The sequence below is a fragment of the Stegostoma tigrinum genome, chromosome 11 (assembly GCF_030684315.1).
Source record: "Stegostoma tigrinum isolate sSteTig4 chromosome 11, sSteTig4.hap1, whole genome shotgun sequence".
In the NCBI taxonomy this organism is placed as follows: Eukaryota; Metazoa; Chordata; class Chondrichthyes; order Orectolobiformes; family Stegostomatidae; genus Stegostoma; species Stegostoma tigrinum.
In genome coordinates, this window is record NC_081364.1 from 38,743,025 (window position 1) to 38,767,415 (window position 24,391).

Here is a 24,391-nt window from a genome sequence, read left to right on the forward strand (position 1 = left end):
TTTGTCTGCATGTAACTCACTCCAGTGAATTCCAGAGATAAAATCCTGGAATTAACTCAAACAATTTTAAGATGGCCCTCAGAAGTGACACCTTGGCCGATAATGTTTGCTCACTAGTCTCCTGAGTTAGACTGTCACTTCTTTGTAGATGTCACTGAACCACTCAGGTCAACGTAAAAGTGTCAATATTAAGTGCACTTAAAAAGTCTCTTTCTCAGCGAAAGACTTTTTACATCAGTGTCAACAAATGGCACGTGAGACTGTGAAACGGGGCAGGAATTCACATGTTACCACTTACCTGATCTGGAATTGTACCCTGCAAGATGCCTGATTGCATCTGGTGCGTGGTGCACTGGCTGGAATCTCTATTGCTGCAGCCCAACCAACAGCAAATGTTATCTTTTTGTCTGTCATTTCTTCTGGAGTAAGAAGTGAACAAAAGGCAAAGGCATTAACAGAAATAGCTAGAGACTGCTGAAGCATCATTTGTTGCCTTATTTCCCAAGGCCATCCAACATGCAAAATAGAAAAAAAATCATTTGACTCTTAATGGGGTCTCCTGTGATCTTAGGTGAAAATCCACAAAGCTTAGTGAAGGGCTATTTAGACCACTGTAATCTGTTCTACGCTTTAACCGTGGTTCAATACCACCAATCTTACTTTGTGTCAGGCTTTTGCAAAGAACAGGCCTTTCATTTCAAACATCCCAGAGATTCACCCAAAACTGTACTCATGTTCCTAAAAATAGAAAGTAACCTGATCTCCATAAATATGTTTTAAACCAGGGTATTGTTTCATTTTACTTTTCCTACTAAAAGTGATAACAAATCTGCGCAAACTGCTATAAGCTTCAAACTGTGACTTATTTTTCATTACTCTTTAATCTTGTCGCTATGTTTGTCAAGAACCTCAAAGACCAACTGAAGCACTGCATAATGGAATGACGAGTCAGCTGGTAACGCTATCTGATGTATTTTAAGCAGGGAGTTCTTTAAAACAGCACCTAACATGAAAGTCTCGTATGCACAGAAGAGAAACATTTTCTCAATCAATGATCACGTCAGACCAGCCCATTCACTCCTCAGCACTTGATCCCTTTCACTATGATCAGCCAACGTCATCCCAACTTTAAAAGTGAAATCATAATGAAGCTGGAAACTCACTATTTTTGATGTTTTATTTCATTATCAGATATGTTGGGGGATTAGCTAGTAATTTGTTGCCCATCCTTCACTGACCTTGAACTGAACAACTTGGTAGGCCTTTTCAGAAGGAGTCAACCACATCATTGTGGATCTGGTGACAGATCAGTTAAGGATGGCAGAGTCTCTTTCCTAAAAGGATGCCATGGACCTGATGGGTTTTTACAACAATTGATGATCGTTTTATCGCCACCATCTGAGATAAATTTCAACTTCAGATATTTACTTAAATGCCACGAGCTGCCTTGCTGGGATTTCAACTTGTGTTCCCATGGCAATAGCCTGTGAATTACACATGCAGTGACATTACACTGGTATTTTCCCTGTACTTTAAGAGAACAGTTTCAGTTTCCATAATTCAGCTGTTTCCAATGACAGTGAAAAGTTTTATGGAGTCATGTTTTTAATTTTGGATCATTATCAGAGCATTTCATTGCCCTTTGAAATGGGTCCAAGTTGTACTGTAACAGGATGGTTATTAAATGGCTTTGCCTCTGCTGCCATAAATTTTAAGCAGCATCACCTCACCATGCTGCCAACCCAGGAGACTAACTTTTATATATCTCCAAGCTTGTTGATTTTCTCATGATTACACGTCCAAAGAATCAGCTCTGCTGATGGTAAAATACAGGAAGGATGTTAGCAAATATTGGAAACTTTTACAAGATCAACCGGTTGTGTTCCTCAGATAAAACAAACCTGTGCTCAACTTAACGTGGCCCAAAAGTTCCCATTCAATGAAATTGTTAAGAAGCACTATCAAACTTGTGTAGGATACCAATATCACCATTAATAACATAGTCCTTACTTACCTGCATTTTTCATTGACCGTAGCAATTACCAGAGTGAATTGGAAACAACTTGGTCAAAATTCATCTCACATTTGAACAAAATGTCTGATGCAAACTGTTTCATCTTGATGGAGGAACTCAGATTAGCTTTGAGCGAGAGCAATGGAAATCTTGCAGAAGGACTTTAGCTTCAAAGGTGCTGATTAAGGAAAGAAATGCTGGGCTGAAACAGAATGAAGCAACAATTGGTCTTTTCTAATGTTGAACAAAAGTGAGACAAATTTAATTAAATGACTAGGCCCGTTCAAGTGGCATTTCACACAGATATGGAATTTTCCCACAGAAATGAGGGAATAATTGGAACCTCACTCAGTACTAAGTACTTCAGCTTCCTCATTCTCAGCACAATCCAGCCTTTTCTGTGCAATGTTTTGGCCAATATTTCTAAACAAGTATACTCTTAATACTAACAAGCAGCATTTTTAAAACAAAGAATAAATATTTCAAGAAAACAATCCCATATTTGCTAGTGACCTGACAAAGGAAATGTCTTTCAACAAGATCCAATAAGCAGGTGCATTAACACTTCATCAAGCTGAAATCAGAGATTGACATTTATGTCCAACTTGTCCTCTGGTGTGAAGATTGGCTTGAATGGAAGAAAATCACCATCAATATTAATTTCAATGAAGAAGTTATCTTTCAGTTAGCAGAGCAATAACTGGAGAGAAGCAAAATGAATAGCTTAAATGAGCAACTCTCTAATTTACTCTTCCTTTTACAACATTCACAAATCCTTAAGCCATGGATGTGCCATTATAATTAAAAATCAATGAGAAATTCTGGGGCAATTTCTTTCAATACTGAGTGTTTCACAAAGTTTCATTATTCCACCTTAATTGTTTTATTTCTATCAAGAACATTAACACATGCTTCCTCTTTCAACTCTTGATTCTAGCTTTAAACTAACATTTTCAACTCTTTAAGAGAAAATAAATAGCATGCAAAGACAGTAGCTGGCAGTGTCAATGTAGTGTTAACAAATCTTACTTTAAATAGCTGCTCTTTCATTGTGTTTCATATGGGAAGAAGCATCAGGTGGATCAGGGAGCGGGTTTTCATCAAGTGGCCAAATTCCTGAAAATGCTATACTTACAAAGGACATTCCTGTTGGATTTTTGGAAGTGACACTTCCAGCTATTGGTACTGATTGCTCAATAGACTGAATAATTGGTAATTCAAATCCAAAACGTTGTTTAGCTATTTACCCACCTAAATTAACTATCGGGGCAGAACACACCCATTTAAAAGAGACTGTTTTAATCAGTCCACTTTCCCTTGTTGTTGAGTCTGACTTTTAATCTCAAATGAAAAAGTTGGAAAAATATTTGTGGCACTTTTTCATTTGTTGAGGGAGCAGTGGAACTTCTGGAGGTCTTCCTAAAGGGAGTCTTTCATTGCATTTTTAACTTTGGACTGAAAGAAGAAAGAGATATATTTTGTCAGGAACCAAAAAAATCTTCGTACCTGCTGCTGACCTCCCATGACTGACCTCAGTATCCATGGCATCCATCTTGCTGCCTATCCATCGAAATGTAATTGCCAGTCCGTTCACCTCCTCACTGTGCTTGTGAACTAAATATTAAGGAGGTCCAAACTGAAAAGTGTTTCTGGCCTTTGGACTGCTAGTTTGGGTTATCTAATAAGTGCTGCTAATGTACAGTCAATAGCTTTGCTTCAGCAACCAATGCAAAGGACTCTTCCCAGTAGCTGTGTCGAAGAGCTGGAATCCCAGAGTATGATGGGCTTTCTTTGCCTTTATTCCGAAATGTACTTTTATTTAAAGGAGGACTGCTACAGAGACAAAAATAACTTTATTTTCCTTTTTTCATTCACGGGATGAGGGCGTTGCTGGCTTGACAGCATTTATTGTCAACCCCTAATTGCCCAAAGGGCAGCTAAGAGTCAACCACATTGCTGTTGTAAATTCAGCAGAAGATTGGTTTAAAAAAAGCCTGTGTGGGACTGATGCGTTGTAGCACCTAAAGACGTTCAAGAAACTCCAAACAGAGTGGACTGTGATCTCTTGTGACTGCAAAGAGACCATGATGCTCTGATTCAACAGCAAGCTAGTCACTGTGCATCATGACTCAAATGCAGGCACACGCTGTTTTTTTTTCTCAGTGAACAAAACAGCAGGATAAAGGTTAAAAGGGCACTTTAAACTCTTCTGAGCATTCCCGCGGGACTGAAAACTCTTGTGTGAATCATCTGGGGTTGAAGCTTCAGTATGGCATGAAGGCCACAAGGAAGGGACTGGTTTCATCTGCATTGCAGGTGAAGAGATTCTCCCACTTAAAGTGCACAACATCAGCTCGGCAGCAGCCGAACAAAATGAACCAGACAACGCACAGACTCTCTCTCATCCCGAATACCAGAATTCAGTCACTGTTCAAGGAATCAGAAAGACAGAACCTCAACCAGCTTGCTCATTAAAAGTTGTAAAACTGACTGTTTAACTACCAACATCCATGCTGCTGGAAACCTCCATGGCAACAATCAAAATGCTCAACTATCCATTATCTACATACAATTCAGAGATTGATCCCATTTTCCAGTATTTGGCTCATGTATCTGTCTAAACCCTTCCTATTTGTATACCATCCAGATCCCTTTTCAATGTGCTAATCATTACCAGCCTTCACCACTTCACCTGGCAGCTCATTCCATGCGTGCATCGCATACCCTCTGCATGAAAAAAAGTTGTCCCTCACATCACGTTCAAATCTTTCCCCTTTCGCTTTAAACCTATGCCATTGGTTTTGGACTGCCCCATCCCAGGGAAAAGACCTTGCCTATTCACCTTATCTATGATTTTATAAATCTCTACAATGTCTCTGACGCTCCGGGGAAAATAGCCCCAGCCTCTTCAGCCTCTCTTTATAGCTCAAACCCTCCAACCCTGGCAACATGCTTATAAATCGTTTCTGAGCCCTTTCAAGTTTCACAACATCCTTCCTGTAGCTGGGAGCCCAGAATTGCACGCAGTTTGTGTACAGCCACAACATGACCTTTCAATTCCTATACTCAATGCACTGACTAATAAAAGCAAGCATACCAAATGCTTCCTTCTATGTCCTATCTACCTGTGATTCCACTTTCAAGGAACTGTGAACCTGCACTCCAAGGTGTCTTTGTTCACCAACACTCTCCAGAATCTTACCATTAAGTATATAAGCCCTGCCCTGATCTGCCTTTGCAAAGTGTAGCAATTCACATTTGTCTAAATTAATCCCCATCTACCATTCTTTGGTCCAGTGGCCTACCTGATCAAGATTCTTTTGTTTGCTGAGGTAACCTTCTTCACTGTCCACTACACCTCCAATTTTGGTGTCATCTTCAAATTTATTAACTATACTTCCTGTGTTCACATCTAAATCATTTATATGAATGATAAAAATCAGCCGACCCAGCACCGATCCTTGTGGTACACCACTGGTCACAGGCCTCCAGTCTGAAAAGCAACCCTCAACCAGCACCTTCTGTCTTTTACCTTCAAGCCTGTTCGGTATCCAAGTGGCTAGTTCTCCCTGTATTCCATGTGATCTAACCTTGCTAACATCAGGAACCATGTCGAACACCTCACTGAAGTCCACGCAGATCACATCCACCACTCGGCTCTCATCATTCCGCTTTGTTACTTCTTCACAAAACTCAATCAAGTTAGTAAGGCATGATTTCCCACGCACAAAGCCATGTTGACTAGCCCTAATCACTCCTTGCCTTTCCAAATACATGTAAATCCTCTCCCTCAGGATCCCCTCCAACAACTTGACCGATTAATACTGTCTTTTTGTTAATTCAAAAAAGCCTCGTTAAATCAGTTCCTATTTTTTGGATAAATATTATTTAAATGAGAAAAACTTCAGGAAGCTGTAGCACAGAGAGACTTGGGGGTTCTCGTGCATGAATCATAAATTAGCTAGCATCCAAGTTCAGCAGGAAACAGGAAAGGCTAATGGAATGTTGGCCTTTTTTTCAAAGAAACTGGAGTATAAAAATACAGAGGTCGAACGATTATTATGCAAGACCATAGTCAGACCATTCATGGTCATTCAGCAGCAATTGAACGACAGTATGTTTAATATTATACGGGAAAAACTGAAGCATACAGATGTATAATGTACTGAGGTAAAAGGTGAAGATTTGAAAGGATTTGATGCTCTCCAATTTACTTTCTGAGAATTTTTGACTTGGGACATTTTTAATTGGATTTTCCAACATGATCCAATGTGTCACAATTGATATTGTTGCCCGCTTTTTCTGTTCTCTCACTGTACTTTCTTGATCAGAATTGCCCAGAGTTGTGTTGTTCATTCGAGTCGAACGTTCTCCTGACTCAAGATTCCCGTTTCTGTTGTCCCTGTTTTGTTGACAGCATGGAGAAGACCATCTTGTAAACATCAATCAGAATCATTCTGTCCATGTCCATCAAAAGGGGCCTTCCTTCCCCTCCTTCCCTGTATAGTGTGAATGGTGACAACAGTTCTTCATCTTTCCATGTTATTCATTTCATTAATACCGTGCCAATCAAAACCACATCAGATTTGTCCTGTACTCCAAATTGCATTCTTTTGTACAGTACAATATAAAACCTTTTTGCCTAATTAATGTATTGAAACATAAATATTGTAACATGTATGACAACATTCAGTCACGGTCTATCTGTGAAAACTTAAGACTCACATTTTCGACTCAAAAGTAAGTAAATTGAACTGTAGATATTGTCTAAATTTGACTAACTTCATGTTTGAATTACACATCTCACCACAAGCTATGCTTTTCAAAAATGTATGCTGCCATTCATGATTTGTTTTAGAATATTGCAAAATGGACTTGATTACAGAGCAGTTTCAAGGTTCTTACTTCATAAGTGTCTTAGCTTTGTTTTGGGAAATGCAGGAAGTAAGGCCCTTTCTCAGCATCAAGTCAAACTAGCATAGAACATCCAAGAATTGCAGTTGCCAATTAAACTCCAAAAAGTTTGACAATTTGAAAATAAATTCTGTTGGAATCTGTGGTAAATGAAATATAAATAATGTAAATCCCAACAAAGAGGGAAAAACAAAAACTATTTCAGCTGATGATACACAAGCTGCCCATCATCTGACAGTTGCAGAGGAGAGAACCCATGTAAAAGCTTAGCCTCAAGATAATCAGGAAATTTAAATCATAGAATACAGAAACAAACCTCTGTGAAAAAGAGATAATGGGAACTGCAGATGCTGGAGATTCCAAGATAATAAAATGTGAGGCTGGATGAACACAGCAGGCCAAGCAGCATCTCAGGAGCACAAAAGCTGACGTTTCGGGCCTAGACCCTTCATCAGAGAGGGGGATGGGGGGAGGGAACTGGAATAAATAGGGAGAGAGGGGGAGGCGGACCGCCTCCCCCTCTCTCCCTATTTATTCCAGTTCCCTCCCCCCATCCCCCTCTCTGATGAAGGGTCTAGGCCCGAAACGTCAGCTTTTGTGCTCCTGAGATGCTGCTTGGCCTGCTGTGTTCATCCAGCCTCACATTTTATTATCTCTGTGAAAAAGAGGCATGATTTGATCTTCCCTGACCATCCCGCTGCGATGAAGGGCATGTCCGATGAAGGAATTAAAGTCCATTTTGCATTTCTGAAGGAGGTTTGATTGAAAACTTCTGACAGAGATGTGGAGATCTTTCTTAATGTCAAAAAGGATTGCAATGTCAATCTCTGTGTGATAGCTACTCCTCAGAAAATCTGGCACAATGTTCTCAGTTTCATCAACATCCTGTTTGTTTTGAAATTGGAAGAAAGTTGTCTCCCTTATTTTTATTGCGAGGCTATGGTACAAATTGATTATCTTTGCTTCAGTAAATTCTCATAACTCAAATGAATTTGGATTTGAACTTCAGAAATATTTGAGAAATATAGTGGCCCATGGCTTGCAAACATTGTAAATACCTTCTTTTCAATTTGTTGATGTGTTTTCCACACATAACATACAGATGTTTCTTCCTGCATTGTTACTCATTTATCTCCATGTCATCAAACATAACAAGAAAGTTAGAAATCAGAAAAGACAAGTTAACTCATCAAAAGACACTGTCCTTTTATTACAATACCCTTTAATAGCATATAAACTGGAGATCGAGTTAATTCAATATATTTGCCATTTATTTTATTTCAAACATTCATCACACCATCCATGATAACAGGCTAAAGAGAATTTCCAATGTATGAATTGAATTATTTTTTGACATTTTGACTCCATCCATTTTTAGCAGTTTTTGTTTCACCAAGGCTGCCAGTGTCATTCTGTTACAAGTTTGCACATGTAACTGATTAAGCTATTACTGCTGGCTAACCTTTAGGTTGGATGGTTATCTGGTTGGAGTGTCAAAAACTGCTCACCCAGACTTCATTTGAACCCACTTTAGTGTCCTTTGCTCTATGAGTTTGTCAGTTCACTGAGATGAGATTCCTTGTTGCCTTTGATCTCCAGTGCCCTAGTCTGAATTCTTAAAATACTGTGAAGTAGCTTTTTTTTGGTTGATTTTCATTTTTAAGCCTGGATGAGGTAACTTTTTTACTGCCTGAAAAGGATTTTCAGCATTAATTTCTCGCAGCTGCAGCAACGTTATTGGGTTCATTTAAACTGTCAGTTTAGGAAGAGCAGTAAGATTTGGTGTTTGCATTGGATGACTAAAGTAAGCTTAAACAACACCCCTAACAGGTTCATTATCGCAAACTTTCTAAATATCAAAAAGAGAAGAAACACATGTTTAAATGGCACATTGGCGAGAAGATAGCAATGGGGGAATGTATAATTGACGCAAAGACTGAATGTTAAATCAGAAACTTCAGATTGCAGGAGAAGTCCATTGATTCTGTGTTTATATATCAATTTAGATCAGAATCATGCTGCCACCAAACTGAGATTTGACACAGGGAATATTCTGAATGCTGCACACTCCCAGTAGACTATTATTCTTCAAGTCTTTCATTGTCTATTTTGTGTCCAGTGAATGTCATTCAAATTCCACTCTTGGTGTTGGGAATTGGGAGGATGTATTTACAATTCATTCATTCATTGAGGTTGGTTGGCTTGCCGAGCTGGTTGTTGTTCTGCAGATGTTTCATTACCATGCTTTGGTAACATCCTCAGTGCAGCCTCTGATGAAGCGTCGGTGTGTTTTCCCGCCTGGTTTTTAAACTCTGGAGTCCGTGCAATGGATAGCCTCACTTCCGGGTTTCCTCCGTAGTGGAATGTATACAGGGTCGAGTTCAATGTCTTTATTAACAGACTGCTTCATGGAATGCCATGCTTCCAGGAATTTTCATCTTTGTCTCTGCCTAGCCTGTCCCAGGATCTTGGTGCTGCCCCAGTCGAAGCAGTGGTTCTCCTTGTCTACGTCAGTTCATTTATTCATTGTTAATGTTACAAGTATCAGCCATTTTGTGTAAAACAGACACACTACCAACAACACACAGGTGTATTTGTGGTGTCTGGTTGCTGACAAAGCTGTCAGTGCAGCTTGAAGAACTTACAACCTGAATTTGAAATGGGGAAGATGTCTAGTCATCCCCAGGCAAAATGTTGCCATTTCATAATCAACTACCTGAGACTGGCCTGCTTTGGGTATTAGCTCCTCACTTCATAGAACCCCTAGTGTGTGGAAGCAGGCCATTTGCCCCATCGAGTCCACACTGACCTTCCAAAGGACATCCCACCCACTACACCACGTTTTACATGGTAAATCCTCCTAGGCTGCACGTCCCTGGACACTATGGACAATTTAGCCTAATCTTCACATCTTTGGACTGTGGGAGGAAACCGGAGCACTTGGAGGAAGTCCACCTGGACACAGGGAGAATGTGCAAACTCCATATAGACAGTTGCCCGAGGGTGGAATCGAACCCGGGTCCCTGGCGCTGCGAGGCTGCAGTGCCAACCACTGAGCTACCGTGCTACCCTTTAGCCTTTGCTCAGAACACTTTTGCTGTGCACTTTTTTATGCTAATGACCATCAATGTAGTCGGCACACTCATAGTGAAAGTTGCCATCTGCCTTTTCAGTAGCATGCGCTGAATCAGTGCCTTGCTCCCTCATCTTATCTATGCCATCAAACTGAATGGTGATCTCAAAGATTGGTTCTGAATTGGACACCTTCCAAAAGATTGAAATCTCAGCTCCAGGTCATGGATTTGGAAATAAAGCAACCTTGTATTTAAAAAGGGGTGAAAATTCAGTCACTGATAGAGCAAGTTTCAAGAAATATATGGATACTCTATTTCTTGACTGGGAGCCAAACCTTTCTAGTTCTTTCTTCCATTTTGTTCATCAGTTATCAGCATCAAGTGGTTGAGGCCAGGATGGTTTTCCAAATTTTCTGATCATAGCACCAATATGGCACAGGATGCCACACTTGTAGGTCTGGTTAAGCCAGTCTTAATGGGTGGAATCTTAGACAATTCCAAATAACATGGGCTGTTGTGAGAAATCTGACCTAATCATTCAAGAAGTCCAGCCAGGCTGATCTTGACTGTCGGAAGCAACTCACTACTGTTAACTAAGTTCTAAGTTTATAGCTAAGATTCTTGAGAAGGAGTGACAAATTCTTATTGAAAAGGAGTTTTGCTTCTGAAACACCTGAGTTAGTGCACATCTGACATCATTAATATTCAACTTCCTATCCGATGCATGCCTCAAGAAAACTAGACTCCAAAAGTTCTTGACAAGGACACCACAGCAGATAGCTGGCAACTTTACTGAAGAACCTCTAGCCCTGGCTGTTTCCTGCTTCCTTCACTGTCAATCTACCATTAATCCATTTCATTGTGAGGTGGCAGTCTGATGTTTCTGCACAGGTCAAAAGGCCTCAATTTGTTGAGTATTATAAAAGAGTTATCTTGTTTTTTTTTCAGGCCAGGTCAGTGATTCTTTGTTAGTTGCTTTTTCCACCAAGCTACCACAAGGACTGACCTATCCCCCCCACCTCCCCACCTATACTCTCCTCTCCACCTATCTTCTTTTCTCTCCATCTTCGGTCTGCCTCCCCCTCTCTCCCTATTTATTCCAGAACCCTCACCCCATCCCCCTCTCTGATGAAGGGTCTAGGCCCGAAACGTCAGCTTTTGTGCTCCTGAGATGCTGCTGGGCCTGCTGTGTTCATCCAGCCTCACATTTTATTACCACAAGGATCTTTGTTCAGTGCAAAATCTCAAAGCTGTTAAGTTTCTTTTTCTCCTTGTTTCCCAATGCTCTAAACTTCACATCCTTGATTAACTCTCGACCACATTTTAATTCATGCATTCTCAGTTCAAGACTCGGATTGAATTTTGGAATGTTTTTGAGTAAAACAAAAATCTTTGTTTACCTGTTCCTTTTTTTCTGATTCACTACTGCTTTGTAACTTTGAATGATGCTGTGTTTCCTCGATAGTTAGCTCATTGACATGTTCTAATTTGCTCTCATTTTCTGAGGTGCTGCAGAGTGGAATGTGCTTTGTCTTTGTCATTACCACGGTGTACATTTTCTTGCTGCTAAATATAGGCCTTATCTACCAGTTTCCTTTACAGTTGTGTTGATTGGTGAATAGTTCAAATTACATAATTTCCTCTTCCTTTTGCATCATTTAAGGATCCTTAAGCCAAGGATGTGCCATTGGAATGAAAAATGGCTCAAAAGTCTTGGGCAGTTTCTTTTAATGTGGCACTTCACTCATTAAATGAGAAAGAATTTCTAATTTGGTTAATAAATTATCCTCAAAATAGGAAAGTGAATTTTATCATCAACATTATCAATTTTTGTAACCCAGTAGTTATAACAGGTAAAAATCCTTCAGTAATCAGACTTCTTACAGTTTCCTGCAATGATATTTGTTGATCAATAAGTGATGAAGAAAAGGAATGTTGAAAAAGGTTGTACAACATTTTGGGAATGGCTACAAAATTTCAGGCAAGGCAGTACTGTTAACTGGTATATGAGAGTTAACGAGTATAAGGTGAGTAATCTTTTATTAAACAGGGCTTGTTCTTCAAGATAAATTCAAAATGATAATATTTTCGAGACCTATGTGCATGCATGGCATGAGGTCTCTATGGTCTACCTAGCTGCCTCATATCATTCACATCCAATTCACCTTGTGCTCAATTACTTTTTTTTGATGGAGAGCATTGAGATAAAAAAACAGGGTAATAATTGGTTTCTTACATTAGTGCTACAAAAAAAAAGACTTCACGAGTAGTTAAAAAAAGAGCCTTCGTGAGTTTAAAATGAGAGGGGAAAGGTTTAATAGGGACCTAAGGGGTAACGTTTTCACACAGAGGGTGGTGCATGTATGGAATAAGCTGCCTGAGGTAGTGGTAGAGGCTGGTTCAGTTACAACATTGAAAAGGCATCTGGGTTGGTATATGATTAGCATGGTTTTAGAGGGATACGGGCCTAATGCTGGAAAATGAGACTAGATTAATTTCGGATAAAAATAGAAGTTGGTGGAACAGCTCAGCAGGTCTGGCAGTACCTATGGAGAGAAATCAGTTAACATTTCAGGTCAAGTGACCCTTCCTCAGAACTCCCCAGCTCTGAGGAAGGGTCACTCAACCTGAAACATTAACTCTGATTTCTCTCCATCGATGCTGCCAGACCTGCTGAGCTTTTCCAGCAATTTCTATTTTTGTCTCTGATTTGCAGCATTCACAGTTTTTTTTCAGTTCCTAATTTAGAATATCTGATCGGCATGGACGAGTTTGACCAAAGGGTCTGTTTCTGTGCTATCCAACTCTATGATTCTATCAGAGATGAACAGATTCCAATGAATGACACCATCAGATGGGTAGATGCAGTCATAAAGTTTGCATATGTGCCAAAAGACTCTGCAGACAGGATTATAATTAAAGGTGCATTGAACAGACTTGGATGTGGAATGAATAAATGAATGAAATCAAAATTCCCCGATAGAAAAAGTGGAGAAAATAAGGTTACTGGCAGAGGGGAAAGGGTATGGTAACTGGTTCACTGGTAACCCAGCCAGTGTAGTTCAAGTGAAGACAATGAGCAATTCTAGCTCTGCTCCACATGATAAAGAAATGGAACCTCAATAGTGACCCAACCTGAATGTGGATCTCCTGTTCAGATTGTACACATCTATGAGGCCAATCAAATGTAGAGGCAAAAGAGAAAATAAAAATGCTGACCCTTCCTGAGCCTCCTTGCTGTCCTCGGGGCAGTATTGTAATGTTTCAATTTTCTGGGGCAATGATGTATCTTGACAGACCCTGTTAATCCATTCTGATCATGCAGCAAATCTTGTCACTGGGATTTAGGGAAAGTTGGAAAGTTGTAATTCTGGTCCGCAAAACAACCCCACACAGATTCACTTGCACCAGTGAGACTCTCAATCACACACACACACACACACACACAGGGTAATAAGACAACATGATCTCATACCTTTTTAGAAATACTTTCTGCGTTAACTTTAAATGGCAGTCACTGCCTTTGTTGCTCCTATTTATCACGCCATTAGTTCTTTTAGGTTCTTTATGCAAGCATTAGAGTATTAATTAATGCTGAATTCTGAACTCTTTTCTGCAGCCCCATGACTGCAATGAGTAAGCACAAAATCATATAGGATTTAATAACCATTTGCATTTATATAGCAGCCACTCCGAGATAATTCTGAGGAGCTTCAACCTAACAGCAGGCAGAAAAGGAAACTTCCAGTGCATCAGACTGGCTGGGCTTTGAACACAAATTACCAGATTGAAAGAAAATAATGCGCAAGAACTTAAGAAAGACTGCAATGTTTGAACTTGAGCTTTATTCCTTTAATTTTTGACTTAATACCAAGCAGTACTGCAATTTTTAACTTTTAACTTATTTTTTTCTTCACACTATACTAAGAGTGATTGTAATGCTTAACTTTTAACTTTGTTCCTTATTTCTTTGTCCCTTGTTCTTAAGCTTTTGTACCTAAAACGTGTACCTACCGTATCCATGTACTTCAGTACCCATAGTGATTCGAACCAGGTAGATCTTGTTGACTAGAAGCTCCTTGATTGAGTTTGTTAACCTGGGCCAATCAGGAAGCCCTGGCTAATGGACATAAACAGGGGATTTAGAATCTCCTCAGTTCAGGGGCCTGACTCTGAGCTGCCTGACCACAGCCAATGTGCTGTGCACAAGTAAATAAAGGGTGGCTTGGTAACAGGATACCGGCCTCTGTAAAGTTATTTCAGTACATGTGACAATAAAGTCAAAATCAAAATCTCATCTGCTGTGCCATTCAATTACATGTCTTAAAACACAACAGGCTTCACACTCCTAAAGTGTATATGGTTATGTATTTTGTTTCTCTCTTTTGCCCCTATTACTTTTAATCGGAAAGATTAAATGGTATCCAGTACATAATCTTGTATTCTCAAGGTAGTTATGGTTAGAAGCTTTTCTGCTCAAGATACAGAATTAAAAATCAGGCCATGTTAGAACATTAAAGAATGCATTTTTATCTGTTTCCTATACAACATGCCCCAAGAGTTGTAATCATCTCTGGAATACATGCGTACACAGTATGTCTGAGCAATGATTATTTCCACAGAGGACTGCTTGACGAGTGTTAACTGATTCTGGACATGCAAATTAGATTTCGTTCTGTTTCTTGAAAGTATGCTGTTCCCAAAAGATAACCAGACATGAAAAGTATGCTCACTAAAACTCCTCACATCCTTATTGTCTCCTGGATGAACAGTGAAATAAGATCAGTTTGAAAACACAGATGCCTGAGATGAAACCCAAAATTCTGTGCACTGCAAGCCACATACACATCAGCTTTGCACAATAATACTTCCGCAGGTCACAAACCATGAAACTTCCCATTGTTTCTGGTTTGTGCATTTACAAATAAATCAAATGAAATCCACCATTCAGGACTGTGCTGCCTGGTAGAATGTGTGTTGCAGGCAGCTTTGACATATTGGTTACCCTTCTTTTAAAAATCTGTTTTCAGTTAACATTGAAATCCCTCAATGTGTTGCCTCTTTCCCAATTTCCGTGGCAAAGGCTGTTGAGTTCTCTTTTGAAAGAATTCATAGATTCCACCCTCCGCATCAGAGATACATTTGTTCCACATGCTTAAGCAGGATTTCTGCAGTATATGGAGAAGGAGAGGATTAGGCAAAATGGGAGGATATTTAATTGGGGAAGTGGAAACTATGACGCGATTAGACATGAGTTAGGAAGGATGGACTGGGAGCAATTGTTCCATGGTAAGGGAACTATAGACATGTGGAGACTGTTTAAGGAACAGTTGTTGCGAGTGATGAGTAAATATGTCCCTCTGAGACAGGCAAGAAGGGGTAAGATAAAGGAACCTTGGATGACGAGAGCAGTGGAGCTTCTTGTGAAAAGGAAGAAGGTAGCTTACATAAGGTGGAGGAAGCTAGGGTCAAGTTCAGCTAGAGAAGATTACACGCAGGCAAGGAAGGAGCTCAAAAATGGTCTGAGGAGAGCCAGGAGGGGGCACGTGAAAGGCTTGGCAGAACGAATCAGGGAAAACACAAAGGCATTTTACACTTATGTGAGGAATAAGAGAATGGTCAAAGAAAGAGTAGGGCCGATCAGGGATAGCATAGGGAACTTGTGTGTGGAGTCTGAGGAGGTAGGGGAAGCCCTAAATGAGTTTTTTGCTTCTGTCTTTACGAAAGAAACAAAGTTTGTAGTGAATGAAACCTTTGAAGAGCAGGTGTGCATGCTGGAATGGATAGAGATAGAGGAAGCTGATGTGCTGAAAATTTTATCAAACATTAAGATTGACAAGTCGCCAGGCCCGGACCAGATTTGTCCTCGGCTGCTTTGGGAAGCGAGAAATGCAATTGCTTCGCCACTTGCGAAGATCTTTGCATCCTCGCTCTCCACTGGAGTCGTACCTGAGGACTGGAGAGAGGCAAATGTAATTCCTCTCTTCAAGAAAGGAAATAGGGAAATACCCGGCAATTACAGACCAGTAGGTCTCACGTCTGTCATCTGCAAGGTGTTAGAAAGGATTCTGAGGGATAGGATTTATGACCATCTGGAAGAGCATGGCTTGATCAAATACAGTCAACATGACGTTGTGAGGGGTAGGTCATGCCTCACAAACCTTATCGAGTTTTTTGAGGATGTGACTAGAAAAGTTGATGAGGGTCGAGCTGTGGATGTGGTGTATATGGACTTCAGTAAGGCATTTGATAAGGTTCCCCATGGTAGGCTCATTCAGAAGGTTAGGAGGAATGGGATACAGGGGAACTTAGCTGCTTGGATACAGAATTGGTTGGCCAACAGAAGACAGCGAGTGGTAGTAGAAGGAAAATATTCTGCCTGGAAGTCAGCGGTGAGTTGGGTTCCACAGGGCTCTGTCCTTGGGTCTCTACTGTTTGTAATTTTCATTAATGATTTGGATGAGGGGATTGAAGGATGGGTCAGCAAGTTTGCAGATGACACAAAGGTCGGAGGTGTCGTTGACAGTATAGAGGGCTGTTGTAGGCTGCAGCGGGACATTGACAGGATGCAGAGATGGGCTGAGAGGTGGCAGATGGACTTCAACCTGGATAAATGCGAGGTGATGCATTTTGGAAGGTCGAATTTGAAAGCTGAGTACAGGATTAAGGATAGGATTCTTGGCAGTGTGGAGGAACAGAGGGATCTTGGTGTGCAGATACATAGATCCCTTAAAATGGCCACCCAAGTGGACAGGGTTGTTAAGAAAGCATATGGTGTTTTGGCTTTCATTAACAGGGGGATTGAGTTTAAGAGTCGTGAGATCTTGTTGCAGCTCTATAAAACTTTGGTTAGACCGCACTTGGAATACTGCATCCAGTTCTGGTCGCCCTATTATAGGAAAGATGTGGATGCTTTGGAGAGGGTACAGAGGAGGTTTACCAGGATGCTGCCTGGACTGGAAGGCTTATCTTATGAAGAGAGGTTGACTGAGCTCGATCTCTTTTCATTGGAGAAAAGGAGGAGGAGAGGGGACCGAATTGAGGTATACGAGATAATGAGAGGCATAGATAGAGTTGATAGCCAGAGACTATTTCCCAGGGCAGAAATGGCTAGCACAAGGGGTCATAGTTTTAAGCTCGTTGGAGGAAAGTATAGAGGGGATGTCAGAAGCGGGTTCTTTACACAGAGAGTTGTGAGAGCATGGAATGCGTTGCCAGCAGCAGTTGTGGAAGCAAGGTCATTGGGGTCATTTAAGAGACTGCTGGACATGCATATGCTCACAGAAATTTGAGGGTGCATACATGAGGATCAATGGTCGGCACAACATTGTGGGCTGAAGGGCCTGTTCTGTGCTGTACTGTTCTATGTTCTATGTTCTATGTGTTAATGATGCAGACAGCCTGAGAAACACCTCCAATGAAAATTTAAGAAGGGACTGACCATGTCTTCAGCACAGTTGGACATAATTCTGTAAAGCTGTATTTAGTTCTCTAATATGTGATAAACCAGTTATTGTTTCAATCACCCGAATGCCAAGTCATTTCTACTAAGCAAGACAAAAAAAAATAAAATAATTTCTGATCAGCTCTTAGTTTCTTGTGTTTCATTTTGTAGCCTCTCGGCCTGAATTTCCAATTTAATTGCAGAAATTTGCACGTGCTACATTTAACAGAAGTTGAAAGTCTTTTTATCTTTGCTCCAGGGAATCCAGTTACGTTTGTTTCCTGTCATTTTTAGCCCAACAGCCCAAGTCCAGGAAATCATTTCTCTTTTATCTGTACTATTTCTAATCCAAAATGTGTCTCTTTAAAGGAAAACATTAGCTTCTGCACGGTCAATTTGAGAGAATATATGCCTACGCGATCAAGATTAGGATGTTCAAATACTGAGTCTAAATTTAGTATCTTCGTCTGCAAGAGAGAACATTGATTCCACAGCCAGTTCAGCATTTTACAGTCTCTCAGATTCAACACTGTGTTCAACAATTAGAGGTTAAAAAAAAACGCATTCTGTGCGTATTTTTTGGGATAACCAGCAGCTTTCGGCAATGATTGCTCGGCTGCTGAAGCAACCTGTGTCGATATGCAACAAGACCAGGGCAACTATCAGGTTTGGGCTGATGAGTGGCCATCACCCACGCAATAGATTCTACCTATCGCTCTTTGGCATTCAATGGTGTTACCATTACCATCAACATCTCAGGAGTTACCTTTGACCAGAAATTGAACAGAACTCCACCACATAAATACCTTGGTGATAAGAACAAGTCAGAAACTAGTGATTCTGCAGTGAGTAACTTGCTTCCTTGATTCCTAATGACTGTCCAAAAGGTACAAGGCAAGAATGAAATGGAATGCCCATCACTGGAGGCGTACAGATCCAATCATGTTTAAGAAGCTTGACAACATTCAAAACAAAACAGAAGGCTTGTTTGGTATCCCATTCACCACCTTCAGTACTCACTCCACTTACCAACTACGACCATCATGAGTGTCATTTGCAAGCTGCATGGCTGTAGTTACCAAAGCTCCTTCAACAGCACCTTCCACGTCTGTGACTCCTACCACCTAGAAGGACAAGGGCAGCAGATCCATGGGAACACCATAATCTGCAAGTTTCCCTCCAAGGCACATAGCATGCTGACTTGGAAACACTGATCGTTCGTTTACTGTTGCTGAGTCAAAATCCTATAAATCCTTTCTTTACAGCTCTTGGGTGCCTCTACACCCCAAGGATTACAGCTGTTCAAGAGGGCAGCTTCACTATCTTCTCCAGGGAAATTGGGAATGGGAATTAAGTTCTATCCTAGCCAGAGATGCCCATATCTCATGAATGAATGTGCAGAAATCTCCTTTTCACATTTACACTTCCTCTGGATTGATCTTACATTTCTTGCCCAAATGTTCATATCGCTTTCTACTTGGGACATCATCCCTCCTGACATTATAATCTCTCCTGTCTTTGACTTTATCACAGATCTTCCCTTTTTACTTCCTTCCCACAGATTACCAGCACCCCCACCACCAGCACTTCTCTGCCTATTTGCAAAAATCCCATTGCATTTTTTATATTTTTCCTAGATCTGGCAAAAAGTAATGTTAACTCTGTTTATCTATTTGTCTAAATGCTGTTAGAACAGCTGTGTGTTTTCAGTATTTTCTGCCTTTATCTGTGGAGTACTTGTGCGGTCTCATAATCACCATGCAGTGTATCTTCCCCTGCAATGATTTTCCAGTTGTGAATGTTAACCACAGTGATGTATCCTTATTTTGAATGAAGAATCATACTGAGGGCAGAGATTTTGTTTCTAATCACAGCGACAAGTAATTACTAACATTTCCCTGCACTGCAATTAACAAGTCCTCAACAAACATTTTATTGTTCCCGTTACTTTCCTGACAGATATTTCAGACTGAGCTCTGCCAAGCCAACAATCAAGAAAAAAAAATCTGTAATCAATTTTACTTGGTTGTTTAATTGCATTGACTTTAAAATTATGACTAGCATCTAGAATAAATGAAACATCCAAGATTCCACAAAATGATCATGCAATATAATTGTCTGACAGTGGAGTTTCGTACAGATAATTATATGTTCTTAATTCTGCAAGCCCAGTTCACCAAAAGGGCAGCGAGTTCAATTTTTTTTCCCCAATTCATCTGAATTGATGAATTCTCCATTAATCCAAATTTTATAGTCAAATTTGGTTCTCCATCATCATATTATTTTGGACAGATTTTGAAATAAATACTGCATCGGTATTTCTCTAAAAATTGAGACATTTTATCAAATTCCTGCTTTTGATTTACAGGAGAACGACTCTGTGTGACTTTGTCGAGGAGCTGATACTATACCAGCTGTGTCCGACGTACATATATAGCAAGTTTGAAGTGTCTTATGATAAAATCATGCAGTCATGCAGCATAGGAATAGGCCCTTTGTCCCATCTTGTCTCCACCGACCAACAAGGATAAAGCTAATCACATTTACCTGCACTTAGTCCATGACCTACTATGCACTGGTATGGTAAGTGCTCATCCAAATGTGACTTAAATGCTACAAGAGTATCTGCTATTGTTTCGCCATGTACCCACTGCCCATTTCCAACCTTTCTAACTTTGATAACAAATCTATTACGCAGCATTTTATTGTATATCCTTTATCAGATGAATATAGAATATCAAACGCACCAACCTCAAGTAGATGCAGGGAGGATGTTCCGGATGGTGAGTGTTGGCAGAATCAGGGGTCACATGATGAAGTTTCGGGGTAGACAATTTAGGACGGAGAGGAGGAGACATTTCTTCACCCAAAGAGTGGTGAGCCTGTGGAATTCATTATCACAGGAAGTATTTGATGCCAAAACATAGAACGTATTCAAGATGTGATGAGATATAGCATGTGGGGCAAAAGTGATCAATGGTTATGGGGAGAAATTGAGTTGAATGATCAGCCATGACCATGAAGAATGGTGGAGCAGGCTTGAAGAGCCAAATGGCCTCCTCCTGCTCCTATCTTCAATGTTTCTATGTTTCTAATCCTCCATTACTTCAAAGAACTCAATCAATTTAGTCAAAAGCATCTTACCATTTAACAAATTCATTCTCAAGTGGCTTTTAAAGGTTGTTAACTTCACTTTACAATCCAATTGTATGCCATAAGATTTGAAGAGTGACCTTAATTTTAATTGAAATTTTGTCTGTTTGTCCATCTTGTACAAGAAAACTGAGCCACAGTTCAAAAGAAACAGCAGAAAATATGAAACAAAATAACTGCGGTCTTGCAGCCAACATGTTTGATGTGCTGAAGATCATATTAATCTCTGTTGCGTTTCTGAGCTTTTGTCTCATTTCTTTCAGCAGGGATACTCTGGTGATTTGATGATCAGAAATATTCAGCTTAAACATGCTGGTAGATTTGTTTGCATGGTCCAGACCACTGTCGACAGTGCATCAGCTGGAGCTTATCTGATTGTGAGAGGCAAGTACCCCAACTTATAAACATTTTACTTCTTGATTTGAAATGCTTATAAAATAAGTGAAAGGATTTATGTGTGTTACTGTTGGTGATGTTTTCAAATGTTTAAACTGAATGGATACTGAATTATGCTTAGTTTTCAGAAAATGTAACCAACTGTTAATCTTTGGGTCTGACAGAGTGATGTATTTAAAAATTGTAAGTTTGAATACCAAATTATTGAAAGGTTGTACAGTAATAACACTTCTAAAAGACTCTTCAACAGCGATATATCAACCATAAAACTTTCTTTTTGTCTATTTTGCCTGATGTACTTAGTTATTTCTTTAATACTGTGTGAAAATACAGCTGTTGTTGACCTGAAAATATGGCTGTTTAGACAATATCATAGGAATAAACTTTGGGTGTATTTTTTCATCATTTATGTTTTCTAAGAAAATATACCGGTATTGTGTTTAAAACCCAAAACACAGGTGTGAGTTAGATTTAACTGACAAAGCATTTTTGTTCTGAGCTTCCTCTTGTTCGGATTGATGTTCAGGAATTCTTTGAGCTATCGGTCAAAGAGTTGGTGCAATTCGTTTTTCATTGTCCTAGTTGGAAACTACCTGAGCAGCTACAGGAATGGCTTAACTCATTATTAATCAGTAAAGTTGAACAAAAATATTATACGTCCTGGAACTCCACCCTTAAAGTACAGGTTGTCCCTGAGTGAAAAATCTCAATGTACATAATAAAGGAGCTTAATCAACCGTGGTGACACTTTTCATGAAATTGGCATTAACAGTCCGTTAGCTATGTATTAATGATGACCCAGATATTTGGCATGAATGAATTATACTTAGCATTGAGAAGCAAGTCCAACAACATTAGCATTGAGTGAATGGAGATGAGTCATTTCAAGCAAAGCTAAAGTACATAAAGCGTGCAAGCATTGAAATGACTGAAACAGAGGTCATAGATTAAATTCTCCAGATTAGGAATTTATTCGTTGAATGGGGATCAGTTTCATGTTGACTATATCTAGCATTTACAGTTGAGAAATCAGAATCTTGTACAGTAGGAAGTATGACAGCCAATGAAGAATAAAATTTGAATTAATTTCCTTGAATTATTAGCTTACAATTTTCGAGTCAGTCCCACGTTCGGTTGAAGTTATTTGCTGTGTCAATAATATGTTAAGATTGCAATAGATTCTGTTGTCACCTGCAACAAATGATAACGAATAATCCATTCTAGTGGACTCCTCAATTGTAAGTTGATTCTTTCCCTTGAGTGTGTTGTGATGTCAATGTTCAGGGGCTGAAAGCTGTCAGCCAGGCATGATAAAGACTTGTGAGTTAAAGGCCACATTCCCCCTCAATTTCACGTTGATTATTTGAAGCCATTGAAAATATTTTATTGAGACTTCTTGCATCTTTCATGTACTCTAGAAAGAGGTCTAGTGCCATGCATGTGAAATTTAGCACATACAGTAAAATCACGGCAAGCTTTATCGCCAGGGCCAACCAATAAATTTGCATTAAACAAAGTTTCAAGATAACTGAGGAAGCCCCTGCTCAAATGGGCCTTTTATTTGATAATGAAAGGCTATGACACTCAAATATTGAAAAAATGTCTGTTTCTGTTAATGTGTTCACACCTCACCATGCTCCGACCTTGTACATTAAAAGGCATTGAAGCATGTTGGGGTTGGAAAAAACCTCAGTAATTTTTTTTGATTTAGCATACTGTATTTGAACAAGTGCAAAATAGTCTGTCATGTCATCAATGGAGTCAAACATCTTTGGAGAACAAAAGCTGATGTTTCGGGCCTAAAACATCAGCTTTTGTGCTCCTGAGATGCTGCTTGGCCTGCGGTGTTCATCCAGCTTCACACTTTGTTATCTTGGATTCTCCGGCATCTGCAGTTCCCATTATCTCTGAGTCAAATATCTTTTTTGCGTTTTCAAGTCGTTGTGTACAATCCCTCAGCATCTCTATGACCTTTGCAGCTTCAGCTTGGGAAGCAGACAGATGAACAGACATTTCAGGATCATACCCTCCTCAGTCATGTTCGCAGGGTTTGACCAAGCGATCTTAGTGTTGAATGATGGCTTGACTATAATTTTATGTTGTAATGTAGCCTAACTCCATTTAAATTTGTTGGCTTAATCATCCGACAAAATGCCACAAATTCAGCCAATTGGAACTTTGATCGATCAGACTTCTATTCAGCCTGCAAGAGTGACTGACATCTTTGATAAATGTAGAATTTCAGTGTTTTCCAATTTTGACTGATCACAATTTTACTGTCGTTCTCACCGCTTCAGTCTTCCACTGACCACTTTCGTGACCCCTGACAAATTCCAACTAGTTCGATCATCTTTTGAACACCTTTTTCTGTCATAAGCCTTTCATGTGTGGGAAGCTTTCATTTGGTAGCACTGGAAATAGATTTTTGCTTCTCTCTAACCAAAATTTCTTTCCAATTTTATATTACGGGCTAGGACTTTCACCAAATCATAAATTTGATCTTATTTCAGTTTCAAGTTTCACATCTTATCCATGAACCATTTAAAATATCCCATCACAAAACTGCCCAGTTCTCCTCCATCTCATCCCAATTGCAATTAAAACCACAAGTTAATCATTTGTGACAGCAAAACTTGACTTTCCATACCGCCATTTAATATGAACTTTCCAACTGTCCTCTTCACTATGCCAATACTTTGCAGCCTGTTAAATTAAGCTTGTTGTCTTGTTTTCTTGGCAATCTCCACCATCCATAATATTCCAAAGCATTAAAATCAAATTCTTGACCTCGTCCTCAAATCTCTCAACGACCATGCCTATTCTTTCTCTACAACCTTATCTAAACTAGTCTTTGTCATTCAGACGCCTAATTCTGGCTCCTGTGCATTGCCTCCTTCGATCTTCCACCCTCTCCTGCTGTGACTTCTGTTCTTCCTCCAGTAACAGAACATTGAATCCCACATCTCCACTTTCAGACAGTCCCCAAAGCCTTTTTAAATTGCTCTCTCTTCCATGCCTCAAAAAGCATTTACCAAAATGTCAGCATGCATTTGATCATAATCCTTAATTTTTCTTTGTCTCTTTGCTGCTATAGATGATATCTATAGGTATTCTATAAAGTTAAAAGTTTTGCAATAATTGCTATTGCCATTATAGAATGCTAGGTAACAAAATGTTAAAATCTTAATGCAGTGATAAGAAGCAAGAATCGAACAACAAATAACAACTGAGCCAAAATTTGCAAATAAGGTATTGGATTAGTGCTGGCCCTTACATTTTTTTAGCATCAAGCATTTTAGTATTCAGCATTCCTTTCTTCTTTTAGTTGTAGGAAAAGATGTGTAGGAATGGTATTCATTTCTGGAGATGGTTGAATTACACTGTCTACGAATAACA

The 24,391-nt window shown here is 39.7% G+C and overlaps 1 protein-coding gene across 13 annotated transcripts in view; it reads left to right on the forward strand.

Moving 5' to 3' along the window:
* Positions 1-24,391, forward strand: part of LOC125460282 (contactin-4-like) — a 2,333,145-nt gene that overhangs the window by 2,051,246 nt on the left and 257,508 nt on the right. For 12 of the 13 annotated variants that reach the window (XM_048547566.2, XM_048547564.2, XM_048547569.2 and 9 more), the window contains one exon: positions 20,863-20,983. In XM_048547566.2, coding sequence (XP_048403523.2) covers positions 20,863-20,983 — 121 coding nt within the window. The remainder of the gene's footprint in view (positions 1-20,862; positions 20,984-24,391) is intronic. The other variant, XM_048547580.2, reaches the window with a different exon arrangement.